This window comes from Polypterus senegalus, chromosome 1, assembly GCF_016835505.1.
Source record: "Polypterus senegalus isolate Bchr_013 chromosome 1, ASM1683550v1, whole genome shotgun sequence".
NCBI classification, from domain to species: Eukaryota; Metazoa; Chordata; class Cladistia; order Polypteriformes; family Polypteridae; genus Polypterus; species Polypterus senegalus.
The window spans coordinates 142,593,700-142,618,796 of NC_053154.1; the positions used below are offsets into that span (position 1 = coordinate 142,593,700).

The 25,097-nt window shown below is 37.0% G+C and overlaps 1 protein-coding gene across 7 annotated transcripts in view; it reads right to left on the reverse strand.

Annotated features, from left to right (window-relative positions):
• ttc14 (tetratricopeptide repeat domain 14) overlaps positions 1-15,496 on the reverse strand; it is a 29,035-nt gene extending 13,539 nt beyond the window's left edge. The window contains exons 1-6 of one of the 7 annotated variants that reach the window (XM_039759495.1): positions 15,381-15,496; positions 13,113-13,294; positions 12,484-12,602; positions 9,146-9,345; positions 8,929-9,013; positions 3,818-3,947 (exon numbers count right to left, since the gene is read on the reverse strand). In XM_039759495.1, coding sequence (XP_039615429.1) covers positions 3,818-3,947; positions 8,929-9,013; positions 9,146-9,345; positions 12,484-12,602; positions 13,113-13,246 — 668 coding nt within the window. In that variant the 5' untranslated portion in view covers positions 13,247-13,294; positions 15,381-15,496. Of the gene's footprint in view, positions 1-3,817; positions 3,948-8,928; positions 9,014-9,145; positions 9,346-12,483; positions 12,603-12,688; positions 12,738-13,112; positions 13,295-13,839; positions 13,998-14,323; positions 14,884-14,908; positions 15,049-15,380 lie in introns of those variants that run through there. The other 6 variants (XM_039759504.1, XM_039759486.1, XM_039759524.1 and 3 more) reach the window with 6 other exon arrangements.
• Positions 15,497-25,097: the final 9,601 nt, after the last annotated feature.

Sequence of the window (25,097 nt, forward strand, 5' to 3'; positions counted from 1 at the left end):
CAGCTGCCCTAATCTGACACAGACAGGCAGAGATTCAAGTGCAGCAAACAACACCCTTTATTTCAGAGCTGGGGAAGTGCTTTTTCCACACTCCCCAGAGCACAGCACAGTACAGCACCAAAGTATGCAAACACAGGGGTGTAGCAGAACAGGGTTCAACGATTCCTGCAACGCCTCCTGGCAGTGCCCATGGAACCCAGTAGAGCTGCTCCAAACTCCAATTCCCATGGGGCCCTGTGGGAGTCTGAGACACTGCTCGCACCCAGCACTAGGGTGAAGGTAATGCCTTGAACAAGCGCTCTCCTCTGGTCCTTCCACTGTTGAGGTATTTCCGGCAGGTAAAAAGCCCTGGCCGTTCACCACAATACATAGTAACTTGTTTCACTTTCAAGAGTCATTACAGCTTGAGATTTTGATAAGATTACATTGGGCAAATCTTAAGTGGCCACAAGTTGCTTGCTCTTAGCGACTGATCCCAAATAGGGCAGTTCAAGTACCTAGGGTCTTGTTTATGATGTATCATACCATGTTGCAATCAGGATGTTCACCAAGGAAAGTGGACTGAAATTGAATTTTAAGTGCTCAAATGTTTTATACAGTGTCACAGTATTTCCCTCATATTATTCAAAATGTATCCACGACAGCACTAAATAAACATTTTCTTTCATACAAATTTGCTGTATGAGCTCTGTTCACAAACTTAATTCCAGGTTACTCTCTTTTGGGCATACATTACTCACCTCAGTTTTTCCAGTTTATCATCAAATTTAAATCAGTTGAAATGTAATGAATAACCTACAATGGTGAAAAGGTAAGCAGTAAACTGCCAGAGGTTTAAATTTAAATTTTAGGTTGGCAAATACTGAAAAAAGGGAAATATCAAAATATTATTCTTTAGGGAACAACTAATAGATTAATACCTACAGATGTTCTCAGGCAATTAAAGTAAATTAAGCTTTGAAGTTGAAACAATTTGCACAGCTGTCCCAACTTCTGCTGATTACTTAAAAACTCTCCATCTATCTTAACCTCCTCAGCAATAGACCCGAGTGTCACTTTGGCTGTGCATAACAGTTCATTTCAATAACTCTTCTTTGAACTGTTATGCTGAACAGTGTCAGGTATATTACCATTCACCAAAGCAGTTTTCCCATTCAAAAATATATCATAGTATATACAGTATTAGCATCACTATTATTCATTTCATATTATTATTATTCATTACTATACTTTTTACACTTCTGACTTAAAAATGTCATTTTTCATTTCATGCTGAAATTGAGACCCGCTGGGATGGCTACTTTGAGTAGCTGTTTAAAGCTGATCCTCCAGATAGGACATTGGACATCTCTGGGTCAAAGGTTCTTGACACTGATCCTCCAATTAGCTGTGAACCACACAGTCTTACTGGGATTGCAAACGTGGCTGCCAGGTTCTGTGGTATCCAGGGTTAACTTCTCCTAGGTTGGTGGTACGGCTCTCCTCCTTGCATTGCAAGTACTGTAATTGTTGCTTCCATTTGGAGACGGGCATCATCCCAGCTGTGGAAAATGGGACTTGTCATCCCTATCTGGAAAGGGAATAGTGATGCTGGGACCGAGGCTACAGGGAGATAACACTGCTCTTGGTGCTACATAAGGTCCTTGCTAGGGTCATCATCAACAGGATCTGTGATCACTTGCTCATACACATCAACAGCAGCAGTCTGGTTTTATGCCTAAGAAGTCTACCACCGACCACATCCTGGCAGTGAGGGTTCTCATGGAGCACATATGTAATTTCTTTGCAGCCACTGTTGATTTTTGTAAAGCATTCAACTTAATTGATTGAGCTGCCCTGTGGGACATCCGGAGACTTCGCAGGATACCCCCAAAGTTGCTGGATATCATGGCTGGCCTGTACACTGGTGCTATGAATGCTGTACAGTGGAGGCAAAACCTCTGCGGTTTTCCCAGATGAATCTGGAGTTCATCAAGGGAACATTCTTGCTCCTACTGCCTTCAATGCTTGTATCATGTCTGTCACATGTGCTCAGTGTGAATCTGCTCTCATGTGTGAAGAAAACAGAGTGCCAATGGGAAAGCTACCAATTGTGGTATTCTTTGGCTTATGCCAATCGAGATGCATGGGGATGATCTGTAAGCACAGGCCGCACTAGAGGATGTTGGGCCCTCATGCCACCCTCATGGGAGTCTGTTTCTGACAGTTTGGTCATAAACATGCATACCAGTAGCCTGCTGGAGGTCATTTTGTAGTTCTCTGGCAGTTCTCCTCCTGCTCCTACGTGCACAAAGGAGATTATACCAGTCCTGCTGTTGGGTTGATGCCCTTCCAGCTCTCCTTGTGTAATGATGCTTTCTATTTACATAAGCAAATTCATTCTCTGAAGGCACCTTTATAGCGTAGTGTTGGGGCTGAGCGCCACAATGGATAGATTCTTTGTTGTTTACATGGCTCTTTAAGGTGACTTGCTATGCTTAAAAGGACTGCTTGCCTTTTGCTACAATAGTTGGAAAAAGCACCTGCGACTGTGCGGAGTTGCCATTTTTATAAGCTATAGATAATGTAAAGCCAGCTCATTCTTTGGGTCATTAGTCTCTGGCTGACGTAACTTGTCCAGCATCGCTGCAATAGCAATGAACATGCAGTTGGCCACTCTGATTACATTTGGAAAACCGGACATTGCAGTGAATTGCACTTTCATGTTTGCCAGTTCAACCACAGTATAAGCAAATCCTATATAAGTGGATGGCAAACAGATAATTCCATCCTACACAGCTAGTATGGCGTGACTCAGTGACTTTTGTGAAATACCTGATCGTCAGCAAGTTCACGTTGAAAAGCTCCTTTTGCTAAAAACCAAAGAGTGGCCAGTGGCCAAAGAAGCTGGTAGAGAACAATTCCTCAAAAGTCTGCCTTTGTAAAGCTGGTGCCAGTTCACTACACAGCTCCAAGAGAATAACTCTTGGAAATCAAAATCGACTTAGAAGCCAGTCATCATCATCATCTATGAAATATGCACTCTCTTCTAATTCTTCCACTTAAAATGTCTAAAACAAATACGGTAGTTGGAATAGTTTGGCCATTCTGTGCACCATTATATTCTCACAGAATGATTACAATCAAGTGAATTAAATTTGAAAACATTATGCAATTAATTTCGTTGTATTTGATAAATCCTACATCACTGATGCAAATCTGAAAAAACATCAGCACTGCTTTGATGATAAATGCCGCCAAAACCATGCAGAAAACTGCATACACACAAGTGTGAGGCCTCCTCTGAAAATGCGTGTGGCTTTACACCAAGTTTAGTTTTTATACATCCGGAAGTGAGCATAGAAACTGACAAACGCAACATTTTTGTATGCACACACCGTTTATACATGAGGCCCAAAGACCCTAGCAAAAACGCAAAACTAGAGAAGAATCAGTCAGGATAGATAAGAAAAGAGCAATTGTCTGTGGCCACCACATACAAAACCGTTCTCATTTTTGGGGGTTATCTTGCTATGGCCTTTCCAGACCACCCATTGTTACCCTCAACTACATCAAAGCAGGTGAAGTTGATTCACACTTGCTTATGCATCCCAACAAGACTGATTAATATCCCTGAAGCTTAACTGACTTGCTGCTAGACTGTAATGATTAAGTGTTCCCTTAAAATTTTTGAGCACTGCATATTTTAAACATCTAACATTTTAGCCTGTGTAATCAATTCACCTTGATTAAATAATTCTTAATAAATTTTATTTTAAATTAAATAGAAATTGATTGTTTTCACATGATCATTTAGTAAGTGTTTTAACTACGTTACCTGTAATGGGCAGGCATGTCATCTACACTTATAACCCCAAGTTTAAGATGTGACAGGTCAGGTGGAAGAGAAGAACTCTGCAGTGAAACAGTCAGCTTTGCATGATATCGATCAATGTCTTTAACTCCCGCTGAAATAAAATAAAGTCTGAATAACAAAGAAAGCTGGCACAAAAACAACAGGATTCCCATAAAAGTAAACTTTGGCATAAATTGAAGCAATAATGAATAATATAAGAACAATACTTTGGAAAAAACAAGTACTACAAAACAGATTTAGCTAGTATACAATTAACAACCAACATGAAATCATATAGCTGTTTTAATCACAGAATGACTGTTTATATAATATATATTTTGTCATACACAGACAATGGGAGGCAGTCTAGGGGCTTAATTGGGAGTGAAACACAGAGATGGGGGTTGTTAAGTGGTGCCAATGCCAATCCTTTCCTTTCCTGTTCCCTAGAACAAAAAAAGGAAAGCCCGCCAAAGACCCTGCCTACTTCCGGTCCTTTGCCATGCCCACCTACAAGAACTGACTTCCTTCCGTGATCGCACCCCTTCCTGTCTTTTTTCTATACAAGCAGAAGTCTTGCTCCTCGTTTATTCTTTATTTGGACTCAGACTTGAATGACCACTTATTTGGTTGTTTTGCCTTACAGTATATGAGATATATATATATATACACACACACACATATACATATACACATATACAGTCAAAGTTAAAAGTATGTGAACCCTTTGGAATTATCTGGTTTCCTGCATGAATTAGTCATAAAAAGTGATCTGATCTTCATCTAAGTCACAGGTACTGATATACACAATGAGCTTAAGCCAATGACACAAAAAATCCTACTCTTTCATGTCTTTATTTTACAAGCGCGTTCAACGTTCACAGTGGTAGTGGAAAAAGTAAGTGAACCTTGGAATTTAATAACTGGTTGACCCTCCTTTGGCAGCAATGACCTCAACCAGGCGCTTCCTGAAACTGCAGACAGACCTGCACATCGTGCGGGGGTAACTTTACCCCATTCTTCCCAGCAGAACTGCCTTATCTCTTCCATATTCTTTGGTTTTCTTCTGTGTATGGCTCTCAAGTCATTCCACAGCATCTCAATGATTGAGATTTGAGCTCTGACTGGGCCACTCCAAAAGGTGGATTTTGTTCTTCTGAAGTCATTGTGCTGTGGATTTCCTGCGATGTTTGGGGTCATTGTCCTGTTGCATCACCCAGCCTCTTCTGAGCTTAAGTTGATGGACAGACACCCTCACATTATCCTGGAGAATTTGTTGATAAACTTGTGAATTCATTTTCCCCTCAATGATGGCAAGCTGTCCAGGCCCTAATGCAGCAAAGCAGGCCCAAATCATGAAGTTCCCTCCACCATACTTTACAGTAGGGATGTTTTGATGTTAATATGCAGTGCCCTTTTTACACCAAATGAAGCTCTGCTTGTTCCTTCCAAATAGTTCAATTTTGGTTTCATCACTCCACTAAACATTTTCCCAGTACCATTGTGGAGTGTCCAAGTGTTCTTTTGCAAACTTCAGGCGTTCAGCAATGTTCTTTTTTGATAGCAGTGGCTTCCTTCTTGGTGTCCTGCCATGGACTGCTTTTTTGTTCAATGTTTCACATATAGTTGAATCATGAACATAGATGTTAGCCAGTTCTAATTACTACTTCAAGTCCTTTGGTGTCACTCTAGGGTTCTTCTTTACCTCATTGCTGACTTTGCGTTGTGCTCTTGGGATCATCTTAGCAGAGTGCCCACTTCTAGGCAGAGTAGCCACAATACCAAATTGTCTCCATTTATAGACAACTTGCCTAACAGTAGACTAATGAATATATAAAATCTTTGAGATGACTTTGTAACCCTTTCCAGCCTTATGTAGATTAACAATTCTCGATCATAGCTCTTCAGACAGCTCTTTTGTACGAGGCATTATTCCCATCTGGATATGCTTCTTGTCAAAAGCTCAAACTCAAAACTTTATAGTGTTTTTTATCAATCAAAGTAATTCTAGGCCACACCTCTGAACTTGTTTCACTAAATGGACTCCAGGTGTGCTAAATTCTGACTGCAATGAGCTTTTTAAAAAGTAATTAGCTTAGGGTTCAATTATTTTTTTCCAACCTTCAGTTTCACAGTTTGAATGATTTATTCAATATGTGTCTTTAGTTATAGGAGGCTGTGTTTGTTCATTATTGTGACTGACAGGAATATATGACCATGTTTTATATGGGAATTAGACATAAATATAATTTCTAGGGGTTGACATACTTTTTAGTTTGACTGTATATACACACACACACACATATCCATATTAAATTTTATATTAAGTTAATAATTTATTTAATAATTGTATACATATACACACACACACATTTACAGTCACACACATATACAGTAGACCCCCACAAAGACGCGGTTCAGGGGTTCGTGGATGTTTCCTTAGAACCTAACTAATAATTGTTATCGGAAACCACAAATATCCTCTGCAATTTTTTATGGCTTTTTTCGTGGCAATACTGCACTGTAGAGAGAACAGGAAGCAACCATAGAGGAAAACGTGGCTTGGGATGGTGAAAGTAGCCAATCCAAGAGAGTGTACTCTACTAGAATTTGAAACTGTAACTCCCAGCAGTCCCTGCAGTGGCTCCAATTGGTCTTCTGCTGAGGGTGATGGGGCTGTTGGGGTCAAAGGATGTCAGCGCGGCTTTTAAAAAGGGGGCCAGTGACCAAAAAAAAGCTTTTGTAATTTGCGTTTCAGGTTCCTGTCTCTCTGCCTGCCTTCTGTTGGGTTACCTGTACTTATTCATTTTGTCCTGGATCGTTTCGTAGTTGGGGTATGGATTGTCTGTCGTCTGCCTGTGTGCATGAGGACTGTAAGTGGATTCACTGCTATCCTGCGAAGAAAGGAGCACTCTTGAATCCGCCCACTCATCTTCACCATTTCAGGAACTACCGGTAGGACTATCTTTACATTCCCATTCAACGTGCGACTCTCTGGACTATCTTCATCATTACATTTCATCATTTGCGGTTTTTAATGGTCTTCACCGTGTGCGTTTTGTTGGTGCTTTGCTGTATTTAATGTATAATCACCGTAAGGAGAATGGGGTGGTATCGTTTTCATTACATTCTTTATTTGCTGTTTGATAACCGGTTTGCTTTGTTTTTGTCTCTGTTTGTGAGTGCCTGCAGGTTGGGTGAAGGCTGGGTGTGTCCCTGGGATCTCCACCACAAGAGTAAATAAATCACCGTCTTCTTGACGGTGTAAATCTTAGCGTCACTGGACCATTACAGCGTTATTCGTTTCTCCTTGATGCTGATTGACAGCTGCCCTGTGACGCATTTCCAGCTAAGTGTTCTTGTGTTTTCCATTTTGTTCTTATCCCTTAAACCACCGCAACCAGTTACAGTCATTAGTCATTTTCCAGTGCCATTTGCTAGCACGTAGGAGCAGAATATATTCGGCGACGTACATTCATTGAACGCCGCAACTGGCTAATGTTGATTCCCAGCGCAATTTACCAGCACACCGGAGCTGATCAGTCAGTGCCGTACATTCATTGAGCAGCCAGCTCATGACCACTGCTGGCCCCTGCAGCCTCACTGTCTCTGGGATTGAGCCGCTGCACTAGACTAGCCTGCAAGCATCAGCGTTTACCTCTGTGTGCTTGCGTGCAGCCAGTTCAAGCACAGCTGGCTTGGTGATTTACTGAATTTCATCAATGGCATCAGTTGCACCTTGTACATATTGTTCCAGTAGTTTTTAAATAGTTTTTACAGGTCATTGGCAGTGTGTAAAATTATCAGCGTTGCAGTAATTGCGATGATCTTTGCATTGGAAAAAATCACTTTTTCTTTGAAAAATTGTGATGTTTACTTAAAAAGTGCAGCAAAAAAGTATTTGGTGTCCAGGGATGCAGTAACTCCCAATTATGTGGCAGTTTAAGGGTTAAAGCCCCAAGATGCCATCGAAACTCCTTGCACCTTCTAAGACTTCTGGCAATGCGCTTATATGAATTACAGTACCTGTAGCGGTAACATCTATATTTTACATTCTAGCACTGCAGATGACATATCAGTACAGTATACGGGTTTACCTTTACATTTTTTTAGGTAATGTATTAAGCCGAGGTTGAAATTGAAGTGTTTTGGGGGCATATTTAGGGTTTAAAGTATAAAAATAGGATTTTTCTTTTTTTAACCACATCTAAATTCACAGTATTTCATAATTCGCAGGTGCTCCAGGAACATAACTCCTGCGAATTTTGGGGGTGTACTGTATTATTATTTTGTAATGTTTATCAAGTCAATACAACCTCTCTGCATAGAGGAATTTAATAGATTTCACTTATATTTCCTGCCATTCCAATTGTATTTCCTTAGACCTAGGTGCAATTCAATCCCAGTAATATAATTAGAATTTATTATGTGTTCTCAATTAATTTCATTAATGACCCAAATTATAGACAAAATATATTCTAAGATGACCCTAACACTTCTTAAAAAAATATTTGTCAGTTTCATTCATCTTGCTTTTTCAGTCCAGCATCTATCCAGCTTCAAAGCGTATAGACAAAACTTCTAATACAAACTATACACATGGTGTTGCATAACACAAATAATGCTCAACTTGAATATATAACCAGACACTTTGTCAAATAACTGTTATTGGAAGCAAAAGCCATTCCAAAATTTCAGTAACAGCAGGAATTATTTAAAATCCTGTGTTATGTTATACTCAAAGTTATTCAATAACTTGCAGACTAGATTTTTATCACCAGTAAAATGAACAAACCTACATCTCCAAATTGTCTGGCAAAAACAAATTATCAACCTAGGATAATATATTTGTGCTGAAAAATAAGATAAACTACAACTTAGGGTGAAAATGTGTAATGTATTTGAATAAAAACAGAACTTATTATATAAAATATAGCAAAATATTTATCTTAAAGTGATGATGATGATTATTAACAAATAGGCTGAAATAAAAATTAGTAGTAGTATCATATGTACAGAATTCAATGAAAGCCTTATTTAAATGTCCAATTAGCATGCAATATGTTGATAATGCATACTTTTTCTGAAAATACCTTGAATAAGATCTCCAATGTGGTAGTATGACAGAGGATCTTCATGGGTACCAAGTGAAGGCACATCTCTCAATGGACAAAGAGCCTAATTTTAATTTAAAATACAACATTTAAATTATTTCTTATAGTACTATATTCCAGAAATATCAGTGTTTATAATCAGTAAAGTATTTAACAGCTACATCACAGTAAAAGTTACATTTATTTTTAAACTTACTGTTATTTCAAGATCCTCAATGTCTCTTATCAAACCAGTCTTTAAACAAATCAAGGTAAGGAAGAATCCAAACTCTCTTATGGAATTAATACGGCCAATGACAACATCCCCACGTTCGAGATCTCGAAAGAAAAGGTCTCTACGGTCACAACTGGCCACCTCCATGAACTGCTCAAGGGGGGGCATAACAGCATAGGTCTCTGTAAAAGAATAAAATTTAAATGCTCTGAATGCTGAAAACAGAAAAATAATAGATGATAAAAAATAGATAAAAGAATAGATAATAATTAGGGCTGGGAATCGATTAAAAAAAACTAATTGCATAAATGTATGAAATTAATCGCATCGAACTTTAAAATATATAATTATAAAATTAATACATAAATCATGAAGTAAATGCACATTGAATTATAAATGTAATGTAGAATGAACACAAAGGAAATTAAAAAACAATTAATGGCATAGTTCAATCTTAAACAATGACCGTAAACCTGAACTTTTAACAAAATCCTATGTGAGCAAGAATAACCTGAATTGGAAGGCCCTTCTAAAAAGGCAAGTTGAAAAAAAGGCAATAAGAAAATTAGGCATATCAAACTGGCATAACATGCGACAAAGACATTTCAAAGTAAAACTTAAAATGATCCAAATGACCGTTGACTTTGAATACACTGCAGAAAACTGATTTAATTGCCCTGCCCTTTGGACAGGTTAGCACGTGTATAGATTTAATGTGTTTGTGGTTGCTAGAATCGTGGTGTGCCTTGAGAATTTTCTGGGTTATGAAAAGTGTACTACCACAGAAAAACGGCTGGAACATATTGCTCTGCTACATATTTGCTCGTAGCATGCTAAAAAAAAAAAGATCTCCATTACTTTTATTTCGCTTAAAAACTGACACTGTGCATTACTTGGATGGTTATGTCACGTTTTTTGCATAAATTAGTGAAGATACTGCAAACCTGAATCATGGATAGGGATAATCATTACACTTCTATTTCATATAATTTTGTCATTATATTAGGGCAGTCAGCACTGTAAGCTGGCTGGCAGACTAGCAAGTTAAATACAAATGTACTAGAGACATATTTTGGTTTAAATGCCACTCAAAGATAACTTATTTAGCACTTATGTGATATGACATTGATATGACTTTCAGAGAGAAACATGACATGAAAAAAGACAGTGTAATTTTTACCTTCGCAACTTTTCTCTAATATCTCATCAGGACTATAAACAACCCCCCTGCACCTAGGTCAAGATGTATAAATTAAGAAAATGAACACCAGTGCTACGTTGTGACATGTGGCGTATCATTATGAAATCACATAATATGAAATGTCAAACCTTTAAATGAATATTATATTTCATAAAATTTTTCAAAGTAGTATATATGGTACTGGATGTTTATGTAATTCTTTAGGTACACACTTAACTCATTTGTACTATTGTTCCGTTAAAAAAAAAAATTGCCACCTTGACCAAAGCACTGCCAGAGACATTTGTTTTGTTGCCAACCCTAGATGCGACAATATTTTTTAGTGCATTAAACGGACCACGTTAAATTCAAAAATTAGCACGTTAGCTTTCCCAGGCATAATACTAATAAAAAAATGTGTGTGTGATTAATTACATAAATACCTTTTTTAAATCAAAATTAACCGAATATTAAGCACTATTTTATTTGTATTCCTTCAACCATATTAATATTTTTCCACAATGTAGAAATGCATACTAAATTATTTTAGTTAACTGAATAGTTTTATGTAACAGAAGCAACTGAAAAAACAGTTTATTTATAATTTTAAGGGAGAGGGAGGTTGGGAGCATGCACTGATATAGCACATTGGTGTACCCACCACAAGATACCAAATTAGGACTGGAGCTGCTTGCAGGGCTGGATGCAGGTTAACATCAAACTCAGGACAGAGAAATTGCAGGTTAAGGGCTTTGCTCAAAGGCCCAACGTAGTGAAATTATTTCTGGCATTTACAGGTTTTGAACCAGCGATTTTCCAATTGCCAGTGAGAACCCTAACCTCAGAGACACCACTCCACCCAAATATCTTTTATTCAGATCTTTTCATTTAAAGGCATGTTATACTTGTGCTTAATGTCTTCATGACTAGCTGTCACAAGAAGGTTGCAGCATGTGTGTAAAATGTTACTGAATACAGCGGCCAATATCTTTGCGAATAAGGGCATCTTTTATATAAGGATACAATTCATTTAACAACACGGATAGTTTTACAGATACCCTCACCACTTTTCTGTGTGGAAGTAAAGGTTTCTCTTGGTGTCCACCTAAATATAAATTTATAGGTGCCCGATAAGTTTTCTGCTTTTCAAACAGAGATCAATGAAACTGCATGTACCTGAATCATTTCAGTGGTACAAGGAATGCAAGACGCGGTCAGCAGCAGGAGGATTGGGGAGTTCTTGGAAAGGGGGTGAACGGTGCTGAGAGCTGTCTCTCCTCAAAGGGCTCTCAAGGTGAGGGGTCATCCATCACCTGATCACATCTTTTAGAACTGTTTGCTTGCTGGCGCTAGACTGAAAGCAGCAAGAAAGAAGCTCACAAAAGGTTTGAAAAGTGTACTTTTGCGGCTTTATTGAAGTGTGCCGGCAGGGGGTAACAAAGGAAGTTTTGAAAAGCATGTGAAGGAAGACACCGGAGTCAGGAGTAGTTTGTGCACCACCAAAGTCTCATAAGCAAAGGAGTATGTGTACAAGAGGTTAGCCAAATTCTATAAAGACATGCATCCCAACAGGACAGGGGAATGGGTGACTAGGTCCCTTATCATTTGATAGCAGGGCAAGGTTATAAAAGCATTTCTAGATTTCAGTATAGGGTCATTCAAAGTTGAAAAAAGTGGATAAAGCTTCAGGTAGTCAGTGAGAGCATGCTCCGTTGGACTGGAATTCCTTTTTTAGCATTGCTTAAAATGAATGCATTCAGGGGATGTGTTAAAAAATGTAATTGCAGAAAATGTTAACGTGTTAATTGTGATTAATTAGCAGCTCTTGCAGATAAACATTTAAAGTATTTTAACTATATACCTAAAACCATTTTCATTAATTTGGAATTAAAAAATAAAACAGGTAGCACTGTAGTACTGCACTATAGTGCTGTTGCCTCATGGATCCAGTGTCCAAGATTCAAATCCCATACCTATTCCTGTGTCTATTTATAGAAATTAGATGTATAAATTACAATTGTTTTTTGGCAAGAAACTATTAATTTCTGAATTTTACATTCCACAAAATGGACCAATTAATAAGTACATTTGGTTAAATTTCTGTGGCAAATTGCAGATTAAAATATAAATTTTTTTTTACCTGCCATTTCATCTTCATTTATTAATGATCCGTCAAGCTTCCAAGATGGAGCAAAGAGCAAATCAGCCTTCCTTGCAATAAACTGCTCCACAACACCATTTCCAGATTTTTTCTCCTTTCTAATGATTCAAAACAGAAGACAGGTTTTTAAGTGTATTTCTCACCTAACTGAACCTACTTAAAATAAATCCATTAAAGTAAGCACCTCAGTTGAATGTTTAGGACCCAGCAAGGAGACAGCTGCATGGAACAGACTTGTAAAAATTAAATGACAATTTAGTTTAGTGTGCTTAATATAAAGAAATACTCAAAATAAACACAATTTTCATCAGTGAAGTAAGTAAATGGCATTAACTGTTAATACATGTATATATTTTACCAGTAGCATTACATTTTGGCCCATTATATTATAAATAATAGGATAACACAATTTAAAAACTACTATAAACAAAGCCATTAAACAATGTATCACAAAAATTATTAATGTACAAAATAATTTAAATATGGAAAAAACTAATTTGATACAGTAAGTTACATTACTGTTTACTGCCTTGGAAAATACTGAGAAAAATAAATTCTGAGAGGATACAAAACAGAAAAAAAGTTTAACAACTAAAATACCACATTACCTGTAATGCACAGTTTTTGACAGGTCTCCCAAAACGCACTGAAAGTCAGGGTTCTCACACTGCTCACTTTTTAAAAGGGAAAAAAGAGGGTGCCCATGGCAAGCAACCGACTGGCGTAGAAGATCTCTATCCATGTTAGACCATTACTTATCCGACTATCTTCAGTTCTTGAACCTGCTGCACTAAAAAGAATATACATGACAACAATTTTGGTACAGTATGTAACATAGTACAAACCATAAAAGACTTATTTGCTTCATTCTGCTAATTTCAATAATTTGTGCTAAATTTATAAAAATATGGAAGAAATAAAGACACTTGTCATTTTTTCTCATAATAGTAAAAGTGTAAAATACTAGGCAACTGCATATTTAGTAAATGTGTTATGTGAAAGCCAAATTGACACCCTGGGAGATCTATGGTTTTTCTTTACAACATTCGTCTTTGTGGCAAGGAAGTACAACTTAAAATAAAAGTTTTCTAAGAAAATGTGCTGGGTAACACTGTACAACAGGAGCATTTAAGGATCTCAAATAAGGCTACAGTCCATATCTATTAGCCACCTATTGATGTGTTACCATAACAAAGTACAGTACTTTGCCACTGCAAGTGACTACTTTAAAGAGTTATTGCCGTCTTCTCTTATTAAGACCAAAGTATTCCTTTTTTTTGCTACACTGGAGTAACTAATAAATGAACCCTCAAAGCCCTATTTTTAAACAATTACCTTTAAATAATGGTTTGTTTCTTTCCAGTACCTCACATTATAACCCTATCTTGCCAAAATACCAGACAGAAATGAGTACAGTATATGTTGGATACTTCTAATCAACTTACAAATATACATGAGTACTATTTACGTCAGAATCTACATTTTTTTCAGAAAGCAATTTTTTAACAGCTTTAAAACAAAAAGAAAATAACGCAGCGTTATGGTGTAATCTACCATAAGTAATATAAAACCAAGAAACATGGATATTTTTAACATAAAAAAGTTCGCAATTCTGTCTGATGGTTTGGGTGTTAGACCTAAAACTAAAGAGAGGACAAAGCTTCATCCTCCTGATAACTTGTTATATGCTTCTTGGAAAGACCTGCAAAATACTCAATCATCAGAATTTTCCATTAAAGATGACTCTGAAAGCAAAACATTTTAAACATCTAACACGCCCTAAGTATCAGGTAAGAATGGGATTTCTCCTTGTACATACTTATCGCGCGGACTTCATCAAGACAGCAAATCTGTTGGTGTCAACTACAGTAGATGGTCATTTTTAACATCATAGGTAACTACAATAAGTTGCTAATTATATTCAGCAACCTGTCTGGGTATTTTGACAGATGATACCTAAGGCATTAAATGCTCAAAGTAAGCCTACAATGATGATTATTAATGCACTCCGTATTATCTGAAACCTTTCTCACAAGACAGATTTATTGTGATCAACGACACTGACCATATTCACTGCACCTTAACAAAGGTAAAAACAACTTCCGACACATTACTATGCTTTCAAACTCATACACGTATTATTTTAGACGAAAGTCAAGCGTCTAATCCGTCAACCAAGGAAACGTTTGCGCCGCTTCTAAGATCGATGATAATGTACATAAACTACATACTGCAAATACATCTACTGTCCTCAATGTACATCTATAAAAAAAATTCATAATAGTTCGAAATGGTGCAAAATCACCTCTGCCTTACAGTATGTCGGAACCATAGTGAATATGTAACACTAACTACTCGGTTAAACTAATTGCACAAAAGACGCACATGCGAAACACACACAAACCTTTACGAACAACCTTTCATGGTAAAGCTTATCGGGAGAAGTATTAATACCAAATGGAAATTATGCATTCGAACAAGACTAGCAGCTACATCTTATCGTTATGTGTTCCAAGGCCTTGCGAGAGAGGCAATTCGCAGTGGCACATATTTCCTTTCCACCTGGAAACAAAAACGCGGACATTGGTTCCGCCTGGAGAAACTTTAATAAATCGTTTGAAAATTCAGTGATGCATGGAGCGTTTTTTGGTTATTTCGGAGTGGAATTCCATTAATAGAATATATGCGTATACACCACATTGAACTTTAATCTGTGGCGTCCGTGATATTATTATTATTAGTCACACAGTAAAATTACACCTCTTTGCGAAGAAGCGCTATGCAGGTAGGTTGGTCCACTTTCTCAATTTTTAAATAAGTATTTATATTACTACACTGTTACAGTATCACTTAAAATGAAGCCTTCTTAAACTTACTTCACGAATACTACTGTAGCATCACGTTTCAGGAATAAGCCTAGTGGGTAAAGGACTCTTGGTTCTAGTGCGGAGGTCGAACTGCGCTGAGGACTACATCGGGGAGTAACAAGAAAAGGGGTGGTAACCTGTAGGGAGGTGCTGGAAATGAAGGCGGGGACTTCTGAACGTGTTGGGGGACGACGGCAACGTGTAGGATAGGAATTAGGAAAGATGAGGTACAAACGCGGGCAGGGAAAGCAGTGGGTTCTGTATAGAGAAACGGAGTTTTCTTTTACGGCGTCTCAAAGGGCCATAACAACGAGACATTTATAGACGGCTGAGAGCAGAAATGACCTCACATAGCACTTATTGAAGCAACAAACTTGTCTTGGTCTATTACTGAATGTGTTGCTTTATTTGGCCAAAACTTTATATGGGGGTGAGCGTCATTGTCCAGAGTAGTAAGCAGTTTCCTGAGTGACCTTTGTTCTACCACTTCTTCCCGTGAGTCCAGCCTTCCTCCTGAGAATGAACCAGGATGCATAATCAGTTTATTTAGTCTGTTGGCACCTGCACTAATACCATTTCCTTGGCACACTTCTTCGTTTGGCTGCACCCGTTAGGGGTTGGCACACTAATACATAGAAAAATACACTGTCCACTACAGATCAGTAGAAAACATGTAAGAGTGGTCTCCATACACCAAACAAACTAAACTACCTCAGGAAGTGGGGGCTACTCTGACCCTTCTTATATACAGCGTCAGTTTCATCTGAAATTTTCAGCAGAGGACATGATTCAGTATTGTATCTAAGGTTGGAGGTGTACAGGATAAACAGGAAGAGAGCCAGTATAGTTCCCTGTGGAAGCCCTATGCTTCTCATGACCATATCCAATGCACAGTTTTTATGCTACAGTAACTTTATCTACCAGTTAGTAGCATTCACCCTCAATAACTGGATCTTCTCCCCCAGCAGTTTCGGCTGTATGGTGTTGATTGAAGTAGAAAAGTAAAAAATAAATAAAATAAAACCTCAGTATTCTCACCGTTCTCCAGATGGGAGTAGGCACTATTCAGCAGAAATATAGCAATCACAACTCGAGTCACCTAATTACATTTGGTGTATTGTTGCAAACAGATAAGCTGATTTATGATGTAATAGTAGAAGAGTGTCTAATATCAAGTACAGGACAACTTATTTCCCCTAGAATTACATGGATGCATGGGAAAAAGAGAATTTAAGATTTTGAAGTACAGTATTGACAGAAATGTCATTGCAGGAGAGTTACATATCTTTTCTCCTTAAATCAGAAGCAATTAACCATTGACAAACAAAAAAGGCACAAAATATTATTATGTTTACTTCACATTCAAAAAAACACTGGACAAAAAATGAAATTCATGAAAGACTAAAAAAGTATAAATTGCAACTCTCCTAAAAGAGTAACTGCATCTGAGTGATTATCAGCGAATCTGAAGCATTGTTTGATAGACTTAAAAATGGAACTTTATAACCAATTTAAGCCTGTTTTTGTTTGTCCAAATAATTAGCACTACATTGCACAGTAATGATCTCATATAGTCCCAGTGAACAATAAATATAAGAATTAGTGTCATGTTTACAGTTTTTATACCGCATCAAGGCTTGAATAAATTGCCGTAAGTGAAAGAACCTCAAAAGCTAAAGCTGAGGTGCAGCTAGGTCATGTAGCAAGCAAAACAACAGAACTATTGAAGAAACCAACATTTAGGGCTTCAGAATGGCTTCTTCAATGTCCAAAAACCCACCAAGATGTTTCTGAGGTGAAGCAGTTTTGCAAGGATATGTAGAATTGCATTCTTCCAAAGAATCATTAAAGACTGATTGACAAGTATAGGAAACATCTGGTTGTACTTATTGCTTATAAATATGTCATTACCAGTTACTGAGTTCAAGGGGGCAATTACACATTCACATGGAGTATTACTTATTGCCTGATTTTCTTGTATGGAAAAATATTAAACTTTTAAATTTTTTGTTCATCCAGGGTCTCCTTTAAGCACTATTACTTTTTGGATATCAGTATTATTAGCAGAAATAACTGTGCACTAAATAATGCATGAAATAATTACTTTTTCATTATACTATATAGAACCTTAGCATTAATCATCTGTTTGTAACACTTTCCTGGTCCATTTTATTATCATGGAAGGTGGAGAGAGTTTAAAGGTGTTATGATGTGTAAAAAAGGCGATATATAGGTGCCCGACCCAACACAGACTGGGCACGGAGGCACACTTAAATAAACTATTTATTTTTCTTCACCTGTGGGGCACATCTTCCTCATAATCCCCACAGGCACAACACAGTCCCAAGCACAAATATACCAAATAAAACACACAACAAAGCACTCTTTTCTTCCTCCACCGCTCTTCCCAGGCAACCTCATCCTTCTCCTCCTGATTCTGGCTCCTGAGTGGTGGTTGCTGGCTCCTTTTATTAGGCACCCAGAAGAACTTCTGGGTGTGGCGAAACTAGTGCCCAGAAGGGCCTAGCAGCTCCTGCTGCAGCACCCCCTGGCGGCAACTGCGAAACCCAACAGGGCTGCACCAAACTCCAACCTCCATAAAGCCCTGCAGGAGTCCGAGGCACCACTGCAACCCAGGGAGGCTGCCATCTAGCATCCAGGGGGAGATATTGGGTTTCCCATGCTCCCGTGGAACATATGCTGCAGGGGCGTCCTGGCCAGGCATGGGCCCCGGCCATCCATCACAGATGATAGAGTTGAACAAAACAAACAATGATACAAGTTCAGAAGTTGAGGATTTGAAGCTTGGAGAACATCTGCTGTCAGCAACTGCAAACATAGTATTTGGAAAGTTTGCTATTCCTTTTACTCAATGACCGTGTTGCACCCTATATAAGTCACAGTAATAATTAAATACTAGAATGGTGTCTCAGACAATTTTTTTTCCTTTAGACAACTAGGAACCCTACTTTTTAAATTTATATTAATAACACAGGTTTATAAACTGCAAGAAACTTGTAAACTCAGACAGAGATTTTTAATATTGATTTGTAAGCAAGAATAAAATAATGTTACTGTATTTATACAGTAGTTGAGTGCAACATTAAATATTGTTAAGCCTAAATTCAGCATAGGCTTTACTGACTTGTACAAAGTAAAGTCATCCTTTAGGAAGTTGAAGCAATTCAAAAGGCTAATAATTATAATTCTGGTCATTGCTTTGCAGAACTAATTTAGAAAATGTGTAAAGGACAGTGACCAGGCTTCTTAATAGGTTGAAGATCATGTAAATGCTCTGACTGGGTTATGAAGAAGTTCAGTCTTGGACAGAGCAGGCTGTGAGGAAACCTAATGAAGTTCTTCTAAAATCTTAAAGCCATCATTAAAGTTGATCAAGCTGTATTCTTACATTAATTTTGAATAATGTACATAAAAGTTAATTTAAATACGCAATGTACAACATAGAAAACAGAAATTACTTCTAAAGGAATCTTGAATGATCTACAGACTCATATAATTAAATGAGGGAAATAGACAACTTTTAAAACACATCTAGACATCTGGATTGCATATTTAGACAACCTAAACATGGTATTAGCTAACCAGCATAATTTGATACAATCATTATTTCCTCAGATTTGTAAAATTTCTTTATCTTCTACAATGATTTGAAAGACATTTTAACAGCTTCTAGAATTAAAGTAGGCAGCATAATAAAAGCTATGGATGTTGTCTGGTTGATATTAGGTAGCTCTCAGCCCTTAATTTAAACCTACAAACTAAAAAAGTTACCCATAATTTCACAGGTAGAAAGAAAAAATGTTTTACCTTCAGAAATGACAAGTACACTTAAAAGTTATTTGTGACAGCAAAGATTTCAGGATTCCAGAGGTTGAACTACAAATTCTAACTGCTAGTCAATGGTTTTAGCGTTGCATGCAAATTTGTCCCTATGACTTGGGCATACTTACTAGTACTGCTTGCCATATGATGGGTTATAAGTTAGTTAAATACAGAAATCAGGTATACATCATAATTATAACAATAGCTGAAAACTACAGTAAAGACAGCACCCATATTCAGCTTTGAATGAAGCAGTGTCTAGAAGATATAGTCAATTTTCCTTTTTTTTTTTTGGAAAACTTACTGTTTATAAAATCACTCTGCCATTCCAGGTCTCATAGGAAGACTGTTTTATCACTGTGATAGTCAATGAAGACTGACTGCTGAGTCCTGTCAATCACATAGCATGTAACTGTGGTCAGATTCCTATTGGCCCATCAATCCAAAATGCAGTGCTTAAACTGGATGTTGGTGACAAATCATTCATTGTGGTGGTTCTGCGGGGTTATGAACTCACAGACTGAAAGTATTGATAAGGGTTGAGCTTGCACTAAAGACAAAATAAGTTGTGGGATGATAGTTTTAATTTTGCAGACAAGGACCTCGCAGAACTAAACCATTGATGCCATATTCTGATTAAAGTCAAGGTTACTCTTGAGAAAATATATCAGATTCTTGATTGTATTTGCTGTAGTTGATTCCACTGTGATGAACAGGCAACAGTTAAGCTGTTGTGAATCTGGTATGTGCAATACCTCTCATTTGGACAAAAAGAGCATAGGGCTGCTTTCATACATTAGTGCAAATATATCCATTAACTAGATCAAACTAGATTTATGAGTTTAAAGGATGAAACAAAAGAAGTTAAATATTATAAATGGCACAATAATGGACCCATGGGTTGGCATAAAAAACACAGGAGACAATACAGCAAAGAATCCAAAAGGACCCAGGTAACAGAGTCCGGAGATAACAAATTTCATTACTAAGAAGTAGAAAAGAGCTATAAAATTGAGTACCTGTTACTGCTTGGCTTATCTCTGTTTCTCTACTTCTCTTAAATGCATTTAAATGCATTTGCAACTCAATTGAAATGACAGTATTATAGTACCATAAATATAAAATAGAAATATAATATACTGTATAATGTAGAAACTGTATAATGTAATATAATGAAGAAACAAGTATTAAACAGAAGACCTCTTAGCTTAAAAGTGGATGTCACATGTTACTTATTCACCTTCTGTACATTCAAATGAGCAATGGCCTTTTTGGAAATTTCAAAGCCAAAAAAGTCATTGCCATTTCAGCATCTGCTACTGTTCAAATTATTTTAATGTAGAATCTGTTGATGTTGATAATAAATCTTGAACTTTATTATTGGATACCTGCTTTTGTTTGTCTTCTATTAACATTTTTTTAGTTTTTTTTAATTTGTTACACAAGTAAAGATACTTATTTGACTTATTTGATATTTATTGATATAAATGATAAAACAATATATTTTCCACTTTTTCCAAATGGAGAGAAAAGATCTAAGATTCAGAATTAACTTATATGGCTATGAAGTTAAATACGAGCAACTATTTATTTAACAAGATTACATCCATCCATTTTCTAACCCGCTGAATCCGAATACAGGGTCACGGGGGTCTGCTGGAGCCAATCCCAGCCAACACAGGGCACAAGGCAGGAACCAATCCTGGGCAGGGTGCCAACCCACCGCAGGACACACCCAAACACACTAGGGCCAATTTAGAATTGCCAATCCACCTAACCTGCATGTCTTTGGATTGTGGGAGGAAACCGGAGCGCCCGGAGGAAACCCATGCAGACACGGGAGAACATGCAAACTCCACGCAGGGAGGACCCGGGAAGCGAACCCGGGTCTCCTAACTGCGAGGCAGCAGCGCTACCACTGCGCCACCGCGCCGCCCTAACAAGATTCCTTACACTTAAATTCTTTTTTAAAATAGCATTAACACACCGACATTCAGGAATTATTAACTAGGAGGGACTAAAAAAGGTTTGTCTATAATCCTCTGGATTGACTTTAACATGTATAAAACAGTAGCTGTCTCAGTTTCTGATGCTTTAGGCAGTGAGTTCTTATGTTTCACCCTGAGAAAAACTATATTGTGGTAGCTCCCAAGAGTTTAAAAGAATTGGAATTAATTTTATTCTAAAGTATGCACTGATGCAGCAGGCAAGTGTTGTAGAAAAAATATTTTATATAATTAATTCCTTGTAGAGCAGACATATTTTAATACATAAACTTAATAACATAAGCTTCAAAGTAACAATAAAACTAAATAAAGTAATCTAGAGTATGCACGCATCACTTTTATGAATTGCAGAAAGTATTTGTAATTTTGAGAGTTGTGCAAAGCCTAAACATATTTAATATAGGTTAATTTTTTAATGAACTTATTTAGCTTTGTTTTTTTATATATTTAGTTCTCGTAACAAATGTTCATGCAGGCTGGAAAATGTAAAGGTTCCTAAAATCAAAGAAGATAATTTATTATAACTAGTCCAGTTACTTCAGCTAAAATAAAAATAACAGATAAAGTTAAATATACAGTATATATTGTATTTTGATGGGACATATGTTCTCTGAAAGACAGCTTTTCTAGGCTGCAGCTAAATGGTAACTAAAAATAACCACACAAACTTCAAAAGAGTCAGTGGAGAACAAAAAAAGCTTAAATATTAGCAAAAAAATAGAACTTACCCTGACTTCTTAAAACCTGAGCAGATCTGGAGACAAAGAGAATATCATCATCATTGGTTTTGTCAAAACAAGAGTCCCAGATTCAGCAGGGACATTGGAGAGTTTCTTGTCTGTTGCTAAGATCATGGGTCTTTAGGTGTGCAGGTATGTTCAAGTGGTTGTGTCCAGAGAAAAGGTACAAAAGTCTTTTAAAGGTGCAAAGTTTTAAAACATGAAGACAAAACAGCAGCAGCCAGATGTGGAGGCTACCTCTTTTTATCACGCTAAACAAGCACGATTTACAAAATTATATTTTTAAAAATATAAACTAATCTAGTAAACCATATATGCTGCTTCTTCTCACTCTTTCGCTATATAATCAGAATATTCTAGAAGGTACTTGGTTGTATTAAAATATCTATCTATGGATGTTGACGTTTTCAAAAGGTTTGTTTCATAGCAATATACTGTGTCAGTTAAAAAACGAAATAAAATAATAATAATGGTTGCGGATAAATGCAAGCTACAGTATATTATATGTAAATATATAAATATACATTTCAAGCACAAGTCATAGTGATCTAATAATTATCCACCCACCCATCCTTTTTCTCCACCTCAAAGTTAGAAGGAGCCAAAGTCTTTCCCAGCTCAAAACCAACGTTAACAATTTGTCAGACAATTTTTTAATGGGAACTCCTTAACACACTCATATTCACTCATATTAAGGAAATTTTGAGTCACCAATTAATCCAGCAAACATGCTTTTTTTTCTTGGGAGAACATTTAAAATCCATACAAACAGTGGGGTTCAGATCCAGGACCTTTGAGACAGGAGTGCTAACTATTACAATACACCATTAATACTCACTCACATTAAATGAATGTTGGCATATTTTTTTCTAGTAACATGAAATAACTGTTTTGAATCTGTGTGAATATCAAATGGCTGATTACAACCTATTGGCATATTTTTTTCTAGTAACATGAAATAACTGTTTTGAATCTGTGTGAATATCAAATGGCTGATTACAACCAATCAGTACTGCCCCTTCATTTCACTAAGAAATTAGTCATAATCAAAAGTTTAAAAAGGAAAGTGACAGTTATTCTGTGCTTTCCAAAGACCAAGTCTTTACTGAGCCTACTGTATGTCTTAAATTTACAAATCAGTAATGTGGAATAGAATAGAGAATATGTAATTGTCCTTGATGCCACTGGATTCTTTTGCATGTGGTACTAATTTCACATTCTTTCTACTTTATACAGGATCATGAAGTTTGCTTGTGCCTGTGTTGAAAAAAGGGCTGTTATAAAGATGCAGCCTACATTTGCTCTGGAAATCCTGAGTTGCCTCATTTCTTTTTTCTGTTTTGATAGGTGACAAAGACAGTGCAAGTTTAATTTGCATGAAACCTGAGGATAACTAAATAATTCTGAAGAAATCTGAAGATAGACTAGCAATATATTCATAACAATCCAATATGGCCAGTGCAATCCTTTCTGAACTTGGCTGGGACAAAGGTTTTGCCATACCTGCTGCCAATGAGGAGAATAAAAGACTAGAAGAAGAGGTGAGTGACAGTTATAAGGTCACTGAATTCCCAGTAACTTTTCACACTAAGGGAAGATCACCCGTTAGCATTCAAGAATATGTAATGTTAAGAAAGGTTTAGATTTTCATGTTTTAATGTCATATTAAATGTACAATATAGCCCTTTTGAGGCAAAAAGAAACATTTATATTCCTCTTGCTAGGTAAAAAACTGCATGAGCAGTTGAATTTTTGCAGCCCAATTATGTTCTCACATGTTGATATTTATTTAACTTTGTATGATTTATAACAGCCTCCTGACTTAAAATCCTGTATTCCTGTGTAAGAGTGAATGGGTGAACCCTGTGACGGAATGGCACCCTGTCCAGGATTATTTACTACCTTGTTGCAAGTACTGCTGGTTTAGGCTCTGCCCCACCAGGATTCTGAACTGGATTAAGTGGTCTTGGGAAGTTAAGTTTTTATATATTGGATAAGTTTCCAGTAGAATTAATTTTTTACAATTGTTTAACCTATTTTGTATTAATAGATTAAAAACAAACAAATAGAAAATGCACAGGTGAAGAACAAAACCTGTGAATTACAAGATCGGATTCAGTCTATGTCTGAACATCTGAAGAATGTTAGACAGGAGCTGACACACATAAAGGTGAGGCCTATGCTGAATTCCTTTCCGTGTGTTATATATAGTATCATGTTGAGAATGATAGCATGCTGTGGAATTTTTCAAGAGATAGAGACTGGAAATCAAAGGCTACATGTCCAAGCTGCAATAATGAATCTGTGACCACAGAAAGTCACTGATTCTTCTTAGCCTTGTCTCGTTTGAACATTAGTGTCCACTTTCCCAAAAACAATAATGTTAAGGTAGAAATCAACTCTGAATATAAAGTCAGTCCAGTATAGTGCATGCTTACAATAGTAGCACCTATGCATCTTGGCTCCCTAATATGCATAAGGGCAGGACAGTACCTTTCAATCTGATTATTCTCCATATACTTTCTTTAGATTTATTTTGGCTTACCTATCTTTCTCTTTCCCTGTAGATTTCAGTCCAGCCGTTGCCTGCTGATGTTAGAGTACAGCTTGCTCAAAGTGTGGCCTATTCATCACAGTTGTTTTGATGTTTTTTGTTATTAGGAGTCTGGCTTGACGCTTACCACTTGCTGTTGTGTGGTTTCATTTCTAGTCATTTGATATTGAGGATGTTATATGGGCATCTGTTGATGAAGGCCTTATGTTTATGTTGCTGTTCTCTATGATTATGAATCAGATAGACCTGACATTGGTGCTGAAGAGATTTATCTTGTTGTGACTGCAGAGGACCATAGAGATTTAAATACATTACTTGCCTTGTTAATTCAACTTTTGATATCCTTATCTGCTCCTCTGTCTTTTCTAAATATACTATATCAGTGTAAAAAAAATAGTCTCTCTGATGCTTTTGCCTCTGAACTGAATTTCAGTTTGTTATTAATCCTCATTTTCTATCGTACTGTTCATACCTTATTTTTATGCTTCCACTGACAGCTGACTTAAAGTAATTTTTATTATCCATCCTGGCGTCTATGTGAAAGGAGACATATCTCATCAACATTGTTTGGGGTACAAGGTTG